At 36.3% G+C, this 13,065-nt stretch overlaps 1 protein-coding gene across 1 annotated transcript; it reads left to right on the top strand.

Annotated features, from left to right (window-relative positions):
* Positions 1-532: 532 nt before the first annotated feature.
* Positions 533-4,469, top strand: LOC113777169 (nucleolar and coiled-body phosphoprotein 1-like). The gene is made up of 3 exons (XM_027322209.1): positions 533-712; positions 2,567-3,145; positions 3,969-4,469. The coding sequence occupies exons 1-3, from the start codon at positions 533-535 to the stop codon at positions 4,467-4,469; spliced, it is 1,260 nt and encodes a 419-aa protein (XP_027178010.1).
* Positions 4,470-13,065: the final 8,596 nt, after the last annotated feature.

Genomic DNA, 13,065 nt, shown 5'->3' with positions numbered 1-13,065 from the left:
ATGCAATTTGCCAAAGTACTTTTGGGCTGAAACCATAAACACAGCCTGTTATACCATGAACAGAGTTCTCTTAAGACCAATTTTGAACAAAACTTCCTATGAGCTCTTGTTTGACAAAAAGCCTATTGTTGGTTACTTTAAAGTCTTTGGTTGTAAATGTTTTATCTTGAACATCAAGGAACATCTTGGAAAGTTTGACAAGAAATCTGATGAGGGAATTTTCTTGGGATATTGTGAAAACAAGAGAGGCTTTAGAGTTTATAATCGTAGAACTCTGGTTATGGAAGAAGCCATACATATCACTTTTGATGAATCTAATGATGATATTTTCATGAGTTGTGGTGAAGATGACGATACAGGTGTTCAAGATGAACTAAAGAAGCTAACTATCAGCAATCAAGGCACAACTCCACCAGAAAATGATTCAAAGGATGATGAAAATCAAGACAGTCCTGCTAGAGAAGACAATGACAGTGACACTGGAATTCCTAATGATCTTCCAAGAGCCTGAAAATTTATCCAAAATCACCCCATGGAACTTATCATTAGGGATCCATCTGAAAAGGTCAGAACACGTTCCTCTTCTAGACAATTAATAGATAACTTTGCATTGGTCTCACATTTTGAGCCCAAAAATGTTGTTGATGCATTGAAAGATGAGAACTGGATTTTAGCCATGGAAGAGGAATTAAATCAATTTGAAAGAAACAAGGTCTGGACATTAGTTGCTAGACCACAAAATCACTCTATTATTGGCACTAAGTGGGTTTTTAGAAACAAAATGAATGACAAAGGTGAGATTGTTAGAAATAAGGCCAGATTGGTAGTTAAGGGATACACTCAAGAAGAAGGAATAGATTTTGATGAATCGTTTGCACCTGTAGCTAGGTTAGAATCCATTAGAATGTTCTTAGCTTTTGCATGTTTCAAAAACTTTAAGTTATTTCAAATGGATGTTAAAAGTGCCTTCTTAAATGGTTTTATTGATCAAGAAGTTTATGTTGATCAACCTCCTGATTTTGAAAATGAAAATTATCCAAATCATGTTTTCAAACTCTCAAAAGCTCTATATGGCTTAAAACAAGCTCCAAGAGCATGGTATGAACGTTTGAGTGGTTTTTTGACTGAAAATGATTTCAAAAGAGGTATAGTGGATACTACCCTTTTCACTAAACAAAGTTTGCATGATCTTCTAATTGTTCAAATTTATGTTGATGATATCATATTTGGTGCTACTAATGAGAGATTGTGCAAGGATTTCTCCAAAATCATGCAAAAGGAATTTGAAATGAGCATGATGGGAGAACTGAATTTCTTCCTTGGACTCCAAGTGACACAAACCCAAGAAGGAACATTCATCAATCAAATCAAATACACCAAGGAACTGCTGAAAAAATTTGGAATGGAGGACTCAAAACAAGTTGGAACACCCATGTGCACATCAGTCAAGCTTGACAAAGATGAAGAACGTACAAAAGTTGATGAAAAGAAGTATAGAGGTATGATTGGTAGCCTGCTTTATTTAACCGCGAGTAAACCTGATATCATGTTTGTTGTGTGCTTGTGTGCTCGTTTTCAATCTTGTCCAAAGGAATCACATTTAACTGCTGTAAAAAGAATCTTTAGATACTTAAAAGGAACTGCGAATTTTGGCCTTTGGTATGCTAAATGTCATGAACTTCCCTTGTGTGGATTCTTTGATGCTGATTTTGGTGGCAGTAGAGTAGATAGAAAAAGTACAACTGGTATATGTAATTTTCTTGGAAATTGCTTAGTGTCCTGGTTCAGCAAGAAACAGAATGCCATTTCATTATCTATCACCGAAACAGAATATATTACTGCTGGTGCCTGTTGTGCTCAATTATTGTGGATGAAAAACACATTGAATGACTTCGGTTTAGTATATAATTCTGTACCTATGTTTTGTGACAACACTAGTGCCATCAATTTGATAAAAAATCCCATTCAGCATTCTAGGACAAAGCATATAGACATTAAGCATCACTTCATTCGCGATCTTGTCCACAAGGGTGAAATTTGTATTCAATACGTCTGTTCCAAAGATCAAATTGCTGATATTCTCACAAAGGCCCTTCCACTGGATCAATTTGTATATCTGAGAACAAAACTGGGCATCTCAGAGAAGATCCTCTAAGTTTCTCTTTGGTCACTTCTTATCGGACGTCCGATACATTCAAAACGGACGTCCGACAGTGTTCTTCACTCTTTTCTGGAAAGGCACTGGTTCGGACGGTTGTGTCGGACGCTTTACCTCGTTCGGTCGTCCGACACTCAAAAATTGAGCCTTATAAGGCAGTTACCCACCTCACTTAGTTCATTTTCCTCCACGGTCTCGGACGCAACCTTTTAGTCTCCTCTCAGATTTAAAATTCAAATTCCTCTCTCCTCAAATCAAATTCCAAGAAATTGACTCAACCAACGCCATTACACCTCTGTTGCCCACTAACCACCCATAAAAATCACTCCTAACCGCCAACTACCCCATTGTTCCCAATTCACATCCGAAACCCTAACTTTTTATAATTCACTCCCTGCGGCATTTCAGTGCATTCTCATTTCTGCTCATACTGCATTCTTCTTCTGTACAACACGTTCTGCATCAAAAACACATCCACATTGTATCATGGTTAAAATCAGAGGCGGATCTACTAGTGCGGGACGGTCCTTTAGACTTAGAGATGAGGACATTGAAATTGTGGAACCGTTTACCAAAGCACCTAAAAAGAAGATTGTGACCCAGGGTGGTAAAGCAAAGCAAACTACCCAAAGAAAATTGGTTTCTCAAACTGCTGAACCATCTGATGAGCAGATGGAAGAGCAGAACTCTGAAGGAAACACAGTTGGTGGAAATGAGGAACCAGAACAAGCTACCCAGAATGATGAAACTGTCACAAGGTCATCTGGAAAACGAAAGAGAACTGCTAAGAGGAAGAGCACTCCCCAATCAAAGAAAAAGCAATCTGCTGATCCCTCTGTTGATCAGCAGAATGAAGGAAACATTGCTGAGAATCAGCAAACACCTGAACCCTCCACCAGAAAGTCTCCAAGGACAAGGACTGAGACTCAAAATGTTGGGGCATCTGCCACACAAACCTCGAAAGGGAAACGTTCAAGAAAGGATCCAGTATCTCAGCCCGTAACAGAACCCACTCCTCTCCCAAAATTCATTGATGATGAAGCCAGAGACAGATTTGAGTTGGTCTCTCAAAAAGGGTTCATCACCCAAAGGCTCATCATTCCCTACGAATTTCGTAAGCTTGATCTTGAACCTGTTATTAAACTGTTTGAATTCCAGAAATGGACTCATCTTCTGACCATTCCTAATGTCTTTTACCCTGACATGCTTTATCAATTCTTTGCTAATCTTAGAAAGGGTAAATCACACACTACTCATCTTTAGGGTCAACTCTGTAGACATCACGTTAACTCCTGACATTGTGAATTCCATTCTGAAAACTAGTATTGAATCTGGTTTCAAAGGAAAAATTGCAAACTTCTTTTTGTATGAGAAATTTCCTTCTACCTACCATCATTTTTACATTTCCAAACTCATGACCTATTTTCAAACTCACTTCAATACTCCTACTGAGGCAAGATTAGATGATCTCAGTCCTTAGAATCTGATCATCTTCACCATCATTTAGAATCTGTTGGTGATAACTGATGGCCACAGAACAGATGCAAACAAAATGGAACTCTATCTTTTCTACTGCTTTGTTGAAAAAATCCGCATTGACTTTGGTTTTGTAATGTGCAAGTTTCTGCTCAAAATTAGCACTGACAGTCGTAGGAAGCTCTCTTATGGCAGATTTCTGACTCCTATTTTTGCTCATTTTGAAATACCTTTTTCTGAAAAATCTCCCAAAGACAATGCTTCATCAGTTTTCTCAAAAGCTTATTTTGAAAGAAAGAACTTAAGATTTTTTGATGGCCATTGGTGCTATAAGGAGACTGTGGCTGAGTCTAGAAGAAAAAACTTTCATGAAACCCCTGTCACTCCTAGGACTTCTCATGATCAGTCAGACTATGTCTCTCCTTTCACCATTCATCCTAGAAAGTCTGCCAGCAAGTCCTTCGCATCCAATTCTGAGGTCATCTCTTTGCTTGAAGACCTAAAACAGCATGTCCTGCTTATTGAAGATGGTCTCATGATGACTATGACCCCTGCCCAACAATTTTCCTTCATGGAAAAAAGGAACCTTCTTGTGCCTCCAATACCTGAAAACAATGAAAATGCTCATCAGAAAGAGCCAAGACTTGAACCCACAGGGCCAACTACTGATACTGAGGCCACACCAGCTTCCAGCTCTCGGCCAAAGGATAAAGGCAAGGCTCCAGCTACTGTGGAGGCATATGAAGAAGACGATGAAGAAACTGAGGAAGAAGAGGATCCTGAACAGTTTCTTCTGGCCAGAAGGAGGCCTGGGTCATCTAAGATCACTATCTAGGCACTGTTTAAGTCACTGCACTTTAGTTCATCTTTTGCACTACAAAACTTTTCGTTTGTTATGTACTAAGAGTTGTATCTCTGGTCTGTACAACTGGATATTTTCTACTGTTTCCGATGTTATCTGTTGTGAATGGATGTGTTTCTGTGTGTGTTATGATTAAATGTGCTTCTGTGTTTCTGAGCATGAATGGACTATTCTGATATTATCTGATCTTTGTTGTCAAATTTTTATGGCTCACTCATGTTGTCTGATGTTGCTGGTGTCAAAATTGATCAGCCATGGCAAACCTGCTTTTGTGATGACAAAAAGGGGGAGAAATGGATTAGCACTAATGGTATAAAGAAATCAGTTAGGGGGTGTCAGTTTTAGGGGGAGTTGAGTTTCTTTTCTCTTTGTATACTCATTACACTTAGTTAGGGGGAGCTGTTATCGCAGCTTGCATTTCTTTCTGCTCCAATCCATATGTTTTATCATCATCAAAAAGGGGGAGATTGTTTATCTCAAGTCATATCTTTTGATGATTAACAAAACAAACGGATGTTACTAATAATCTTGAAGAGACTTCTTTCAGAAATGGCACCAAACAGGTCTGCGGTCTCAGAACAAAAAGAAGATCAAAAAGTTGAAAAACACTGAGGAAGATGTCGGACGCACAAAAAGAGAGTATCGGACGTCGGATATCCATTGAGTATCTTCGGACGAATGAAGAACTCAGACTCGGACGTCCGAAGAAGGCAAGCCAGGACTTCTACAATTACTAATCTCGATCGGACGATCAATATCTGAGCACCGAACGTCCGACAAGAATTGCTGCACTTCGGACGCAACACCTTGGATATATCGGCCGTCCGAAGGGATTGAAGAGGAACCTCCAAATCTGCATCTTACCCTCGGACGCATGGCGAGAAGGGATCGGACGTCCTAAGTGGGTCAAGAAAATCTCTCGAAATCACTGACCTCGCTCGGACGCATAAAATCTGACTATCGGACGTCCGACAGCACCAACGGCTAGTTGACTCTTCAGTTGTCTTCTACCCGTTGACAGCATTAATTGAAAAATTTTCTGGTCTCCTATAAAAAGAACAAAGTCAACCACCTCAGAATAACTTTACACAAAAAGTCTACATCAGATCTAGAGAGATTCAAGTGTGTGAATGCTCCAAAAAGAAGATTTGTACTCTTAGTTGTGTAACCTCTTTTTAGCTTTTCAAGTGTGATTTGATTTCATCAATAGTGTAGCTTTGTGAGGGTTATCTGTGTGATTGTAAAACTTCCTTGCTTGATCGAGTGAGTCTTGAGGCAAGAAGGAAGTGTTCCTTCATCTGTACATAAGAGATTGGTTGAAAGCTGATCAACTGTGAAGAAGCGTGATACATACATATATAAAGTGTTATTCAAACTTAGTCAAGTTTGAAATTTGGTTTGCAAATTCCATCCCTTCATTTACTGTCTTGATATAAATTGCTTCCTTGTTCTACACACAAACTATTTGTACTAATCCATCAACTGGTTTTCAGTAAGGTTCCTTAGTAAAAGAAATCTAGATCCAAGAAAAAGGAAGGTGACTCATATCTTGGCTTGATTTTTTAAATAACCTAATTCACCCCCCTCTTAGGTTGTCCTCGATCCTTACACTTGTTAATATTAATAAAGATATATTCATATATATTTAATGTTTCAAATATATGTAACAAGAAAATATAAAGAAATTAGAATGATCAAGTAGCAATTTATATTATTCAATGAACATTAACAATTTTAGAATTAAAATTATGGACCTAATTAAATAATAACACCAAACGTATGGACAACTTTTATAAAGTATGAAATATTTGAGGTATAATTAATAACTTTTAACAACCTAGGGGTCCAAACTTAATATTGAAAATGCTTTGACCTTTTTCAAAAAAAAAAAATCGGCTTTGCACACAAACCGATTCTTTCGATTTTTTGGTTAAACTCGGTCAAACCTGATTTTTGACCAAATTTGGTCGAGTTTTTATCCATCTGGTTTTTTAGAATAATTCGGACCGGACACTTGGCCGATTCTCGGTCGAACCGGCCAAGTTTAAAAACATAGGTTGTAATACGGCATGGGTATTAAATTTACAGCCGTAGAAATTGTAACTCACAATTCATAATCTTATCTAAAAAACATAAGTAAGAAAAAAAAACTTAGACTACATAACATAATTAGACTTTTCCAAAAAAAATGGTGCACCTTAACACTAGAAATATATTTTGAGCATATTTTGAGCATTTTAATCTTCATAAATCTTAATTTGATTATAGAGATAAATTATGTAATTGCCCATTCTAATTCTTAAATAATTTTGTTGAGCCTATTTATAAAATGCCCTGGAAACCTGAAAAAGTTTGTTCATTTTTCTGCTTCTATAATTTGTTGCAATTGTGGAAAATGGAGCTAATTCTTTGGCATAAGCTGAGAAGGGTTTAGAGTAAATTAGGTGTAGGCATGTCAACGGGTCCAATATATTTTGGTAGGGCTTGGATTTAATTTCTTAAATCCAGACCTTATCCAGACCCAGACCCTGTAAGAGAGTCATGGGTCTGGATAGGATCTAATTTTTTAGGATCCATATTCAAATCCAAACCCATACCATACCCTATCTAGACCCATGTATATTTAATTAAATAATATATACATATATTAGTAAATTTATGAAATAATCTAATATTATATGGCCATTGGATCAAGTACAATAAGACTTCATGGCATTAGAATCTGCATTTAGTATTGGTGGTAGGGTGATTGATGAGACTCGTGCCAAATTGCTTCCAGATGTGGTTGAAACATTAGTGACCACTGATGATGATTGGATTGAATAAAAAAAATTGAGTAAGTGTTTATAAATTTTCTTATTCTATTATTTATTTGCCAGTAGTTCTTAGTCAAATGACTTTTATCTCATTCACTATTTTAGGGTTGGATTGCGAGACATCTACCAACATTGAGACTTAAATAAGAAAAAGAGGTACAAAATTACATTTTTTTAATAAGGCTGAATATTTATATATGTTATGGTTGTTTTCTTTCTTAAAAACTAATCTTAGTTGGCATTGTAATTGGTACAAACTTTTTTAGAAAAAGGAGAAAAGGTAAAGGTAAACAAATGAAAAATTGGATATGGATGCAGTTAAATCTTTGAAAATATATAGAAATAGTCAATAATAATTCTTTCTTTGAGTTCATAATATTGCATTCAACTTGTTGAATGTTAGTTTTATTATTTGAAAACAAAAATTAGATGGTATTTATATTATTTATGAACTCTATACATTTTTAATACAATTTTACTTTATTATGTTCAAAAAATACGCATGGGAATGGATACCCAGATACATGAGAGACTGGGTATGGACTTACTTTTTCAAACCCAAAAGGGTTTGGATCTGGGTTTAGGTCTAATTAAATTAAATGGGTTTGGATATGGATCAAAGAAATCCAACCCAGACCCTACCCATTGACGCGCCTAATTAGGTGAATAAATGAGTGTTCATTAGGCATCCGTTAAAAAAATTCTTAACCAAATTATTGTAAACAAATAAAAGTAAGAAATTTACGATCTGGATATCTCTCATCTATTTTCGAAATGAAAACACAAATTAATGAGTTGCGTTTAAAGTCGATTGAAAATGGATGGGAGGGAGGGGGAGAAGCATCCATCTTGTGCGTTTCAAGATCATGGAAGAACTTGATCAGAGACCCGAGTTTCATAAATGTATACTTGCAAAAGCTAATGGCTATGTCTTGTATTTGACTATCAGCTATAATCCATGGTCTTTCAAGTCAATTGAAAATGTATCATTCCAAAATTGTTTAGAATTAATAATGCCATTTTTAACCGACGGAATGAAGTATGTAATTGTCAGTTCATTCAATGGCATGTTGTGTGTTGGAGGCAAATATGAGATTGGTTTCATGATTTGCCTATGCAATCATCCATTAGAAAACTTAAGTTACTACCTCCTCCAAGAACTACTAGGGAGCTCATAAACGACGTGACTGTTGGGTTTGCATATCACAAAGAAGCCAATGACTATAAGATCATCTGACCTTTTCAAGAGCATATGATATGGTTGTTGATGAAGATGATACCACTGATGATGAGGAAGGTAGAGAATATGAGTCTATTGAAGTTAAGCTCTACTCACTTAACTCGAATTCTGGGAAACAGATTCCAGTTGATGTTTTTCCGAGACTTTTCCATTACATGTTTTGAAGATTTAGTTAATCAGTCGATTCATTGGTTGGCATCTCTTGAAGAAAACGAGGAAATGGTGATCTTGTCCTTTGATCTCCAAGAAGAAGTATTCAAAGAGATTGCATTAGCTAACCACGACAGGGAAGATCATGAAGTTATGGAATTAATTGGTGCATCCAATGAATCCCTTTATGTTTTTCTATTTTCCCCTAGCTCATCGCTTGATGGTGGATCTGAGCATTGTGAACTATGGGTTATGAAGGATTATGGGGTGATAGAATCTAGGATAAAAGTGTATCCAATTAGTATGGATGGAGGAATTAGCACTTCCTTCACATTCACAAAGCATGCAGAAATCATACTCAGAGATGAAGATGGAAACATACTTGTTCGTATACAATTTTGATACACGTTCCATTTGATATCTAGACATCCAAGAAGCTTCAGTTGATTTTGTTGAAATATTTGTAATACAACTCAGAATGAAAAGAGTTGAAGTGTGCAATCGATGAAGATGGGAATTTAGATCCCTATAACGGTCATTTTTTGCAAATTCATTTGGCACATTTTCATGTAAATTTTCTGAAAGGCTGCCTGTGAATTTTCTGTAACTTCATTTGGCACCTTTTCATGTGAATTTTTTGAAAGGTTGCACTATCAATTCATGCTTGTTAACATGAACGTTTTCTGGGTGTTATAGCAAAATAAATAACTGCTTTAACATAAGAAAAAAATTAACTAATTTTTCAGCATTCTAATGTCAAGACAATCCAAGAACTTGCTATTTGGTTGTCTTCTCGAATCCATTGTATCCAAGAGTTTTTGCCCAATACCTGATTAGCAAACTAGTGGGGGCAATCAAACTTCAAGGAAAGTGATTACACGCCTTGAATTCACTTAGTATTATCAGATTTCTCTCATTTTGCATTTCTGCAATTTTTCCTAGGACTTCATCATCAATTTTCTTGTTTTGACTTACTCATTTGTTATTACAACCCCTTTGTTTTCTTACAATCTTGAAGTTTGAATGATGCGATCAAAGTGATGAACCAAGATTTCGTCAAGTTGGATAAACTTGATGGAACCAAAACCAATTTCAAATGTTGGAAAGACAAACTAATGTTCTTCCTCACAGCATCGAAGGTGGCCTACATTCTCAATCCAGACATTCCAAAAATTCCTGCTCCAAAGGAGGGTGATTCCAAAGAATTGAAGAAACAAAGGCAAAAGCGTGTGTTAATCTTAGTCCCTAACTTTTGATATTTACAAAACAAATGGATGTTACTAATATCTCTTCAAAGATTTTTTCAGCTATGAAGCAAATCAGGTTCAAAGATTAAGTACAATTGAAAGAGACAAAGGGTGCTAAAAGCTGTCGGACGCTTGTGAAAACTGGATCGGACGTCCAATAATCATTGCGCAACTTCGGATGCATGAAGAACTTCACCACCGGATGTCCGAAAGAATTAAGTTATTCTTTCTAATCTCTATTACACACCATCTTTTCAAAAGCTTATTTTGAAAGAAAAAATCTTAAATTCTTTGATGGTCATTGGTGCTACAAGGAGTCTGTTTTGGAGTTTAGAACAAATGTCATCATGAAATCCCTATTATCCCTAGAACTCCCCGAGATTAGTCTCAATATGTTTCACCGTATACCATCCATCCCAGAAAATCATCCACTCAGCTTTCCACATCCACTCATAGGTCATCTCCTTGTTTTAGAATTTCAAACAACACATTCTCCTTTTTGAAGATGGTCTGATGATTACCATGTCACCTAAGCAACAAGCCACTTTCTTAGACAAAAGAAACCTGCTTGTGCCTCCTGTCCTCAAGAAGATGAAAATATGCATCAGAAGGAACGTCAGACTGAGCCAATTGATCCACAGGATAAAGGGCCACAAACTAAGTCCACTCCTGAAATTCATGCCTCAGGCTCTCAACCACAGGAAAAGCGCAAGGGTCCTGCAACTGAAGCCAGTGATGATAATGAGGAAACTGAAGAAGAAGTGGATCCTGCTCAGTTTCGCCTAGCAAGGAGGAGGTCTGGATCGTCCAAGATCATCATTTAGGCATCTTTAAGCACTTATACTTCATTTTTAGGATAGCATTTCATAGTAGATATTTGCATCTTTTGTATTTTGACATTTCAAGTACTCTGTACTATGGATATTGGTTAATTTTAATGATTTTTTGTTAATTTGCTATAGTATTTCTCTGGTTGGTACTTCCTTTGATTTCTGATATTAATTTTCTGTGCTTGTGTTTGGATTGCATTTCTGGTATGCTGTGGTATATTGAAATGGATATTGGACTTGATTTCTGATTGGATGTTGATTGTATGATTAATGATGTTGATGTGGATTTGATTTCTGATATTGGATTGCTACCATTGTTGTTAAAATCATCTAATGATGACAAAAAAGGGGGAGAAATGAATGTTGAGATTATGTTGGAATGACATCCTGAGGGGGAGTTAGCACTTAAAAAGTTTTTGGGCATTAAGTGAGGGGGAGTTTTGGCTCAATTATTTTTTCTCCATCCATTGTTTTGTCATCATAAAAAAGGGGGAGATTGTTAATCTTAGTCCCTAACTTTTGATGTTTACAAAAGAAATGGATGTTGTTAATATCTCTTCAAAGATCTTTTCAGATATGAAGCAAATCAGGTTCAAAGATTAAGTACAATTGAAAGAGACAAAGGGTGTTGAAAGCTGTCGGATGCTTGTGAAGATTGGATCGGACGTCCGATAATCATTGCACAATTTCGGACGTATGAAGAATTTCACCACCGGACGTCCAAAAGAATTAAGTTATTATTTCTAAACTCACTGACTTCGATCGAACGCATAACATTAGAGCACCGGACGTCCGATAAACATTGTGGCACTTTGGATGCAAAGTATTGGAGGCACCGGATGTCCGAAAGAACTGAAGAAGATTTTTTATATTTATCATCTGCTTTCGGACGCAAGCATCAAAGACACCGGACGTCCGAAAGAATTAAAGAAGTTTCCTCAAGCTCACTGCCTGCTGTCGGATGCAAAAATCGATTGTACCGGACGTCCGATACTCCCAATGGCTAGTTAACTCTTGAACTGCCTTCTATCGTTGGAAGCATTAATAGAGATAATTTTTGGTATCATACAAATAGTGCATAGCCAACAACTTTAAAAGAACTTTTGCATATTGAGACTACAAAAGATCAAGAGTGATTTTAGTTAGAAAATACTCTATAAGGAATATTTGTACTCTTAATTGTGTAAATCTTGTATAAGCTTTTCTTGTGTGAAAAAAATACTTCAATAGTGTAGTTTTGTGAGGGTTATCAGAGTGATTGTAAAACTTTCTAACTTGACCAAGTGTTGTTTGGGGCAAGAAGGAAGTGATCGTTCATTTGTACACAAAGATTGGTTGTATTTGATCAACTTGAAAAAGTTTGCTTTATAAAGTAATATTCAAACTCAAGAGGAGCTTGGAATTTGGTTTGCTATTCTTTCCTTTTTACGTACTATCTTGCAAATATAAATTGCTCATCTCTTCTACTCACAAGCAATCTTGTTTTTTTATTAATTATTTCATTGAATGGTCACCTAGAAAAGAGGGTAAATTTCATATTGAGTCAAAAAGTTTCTCATAACCTGATTAATTTTTAATTTATCTAATTCACCCCCCTCTTAGATTGTTTTCGATCTTTACAGCGTGAAGAGGATGAGGTATTATGCTGAGGCCATATTCTAAACACCCTCTCGGATAGCTACTACAACATGTTCCAAAGAGTGAAGAATCTGAGAGAAATCTGGGCTGCAATTGAGCAAGAGTATACTACTTAGAAACAAGGCACAGATAAGTTCGTTATTAAAAAGTATTTTGAATTCAAGTTGGTTGATACTTCTTCCCTTATGGACCAAATTCACAATCTTCAAGTGATAGTTTCAAAACTTAAAGATTATACCGTCGAAGTTTCTGAATCTTTTCAAGTTGGTACAGTCATCGCTAAGTTGCCATCATCTTGGAATGATTATCAAAAGAAATTTCTCCATACTTCTAAAACTTTGACTTTATCAAGTGTTTTGAAACACCGTAGGATTGTAGAAGGGGCTAGAATCCTTCAAAAACTAGAAGTAGATAGTGATCCTAAGGCCAATATGGTTGACGAGAAGAAGAGTTCTGGTAATAAAAGAAAGAATTCTTAGAATACTATATCGAAAGACAACAAAAAAAATAGGAATTGCTACAATTGTAGTAAGAAAGGCCATTATAAGGCCAAGTGCAAACTTAACAAGAAACAAAAGAAAAATAATGCTTCAAGTGCTAATCTTGTTGATGAGTGTGCAGAAATTGTAGCAATGATGACTCTTGGTA

The sequence above is a fragment of the Coffea eugenioides genome, chromosome 7 (assembly GCF_003713205.1).
Source record: "Coffea eugenioides isolate CCC68of chromosome 7, Ceug_1.0, whole genome shotgun sequence".
Classification (NCBI taxonomy): Eukaryota; Viridiplantae; Streptophyta; class Magnoliopsida; order Gentianales; family Rubiaceae; genus Coffea; species Coffea eugenioides.
The sequence above is the reverse complement of the archived record's forward strand: the minus strand, read 5'-3'. Positions and strand labels throughout refer to the sequence as shown.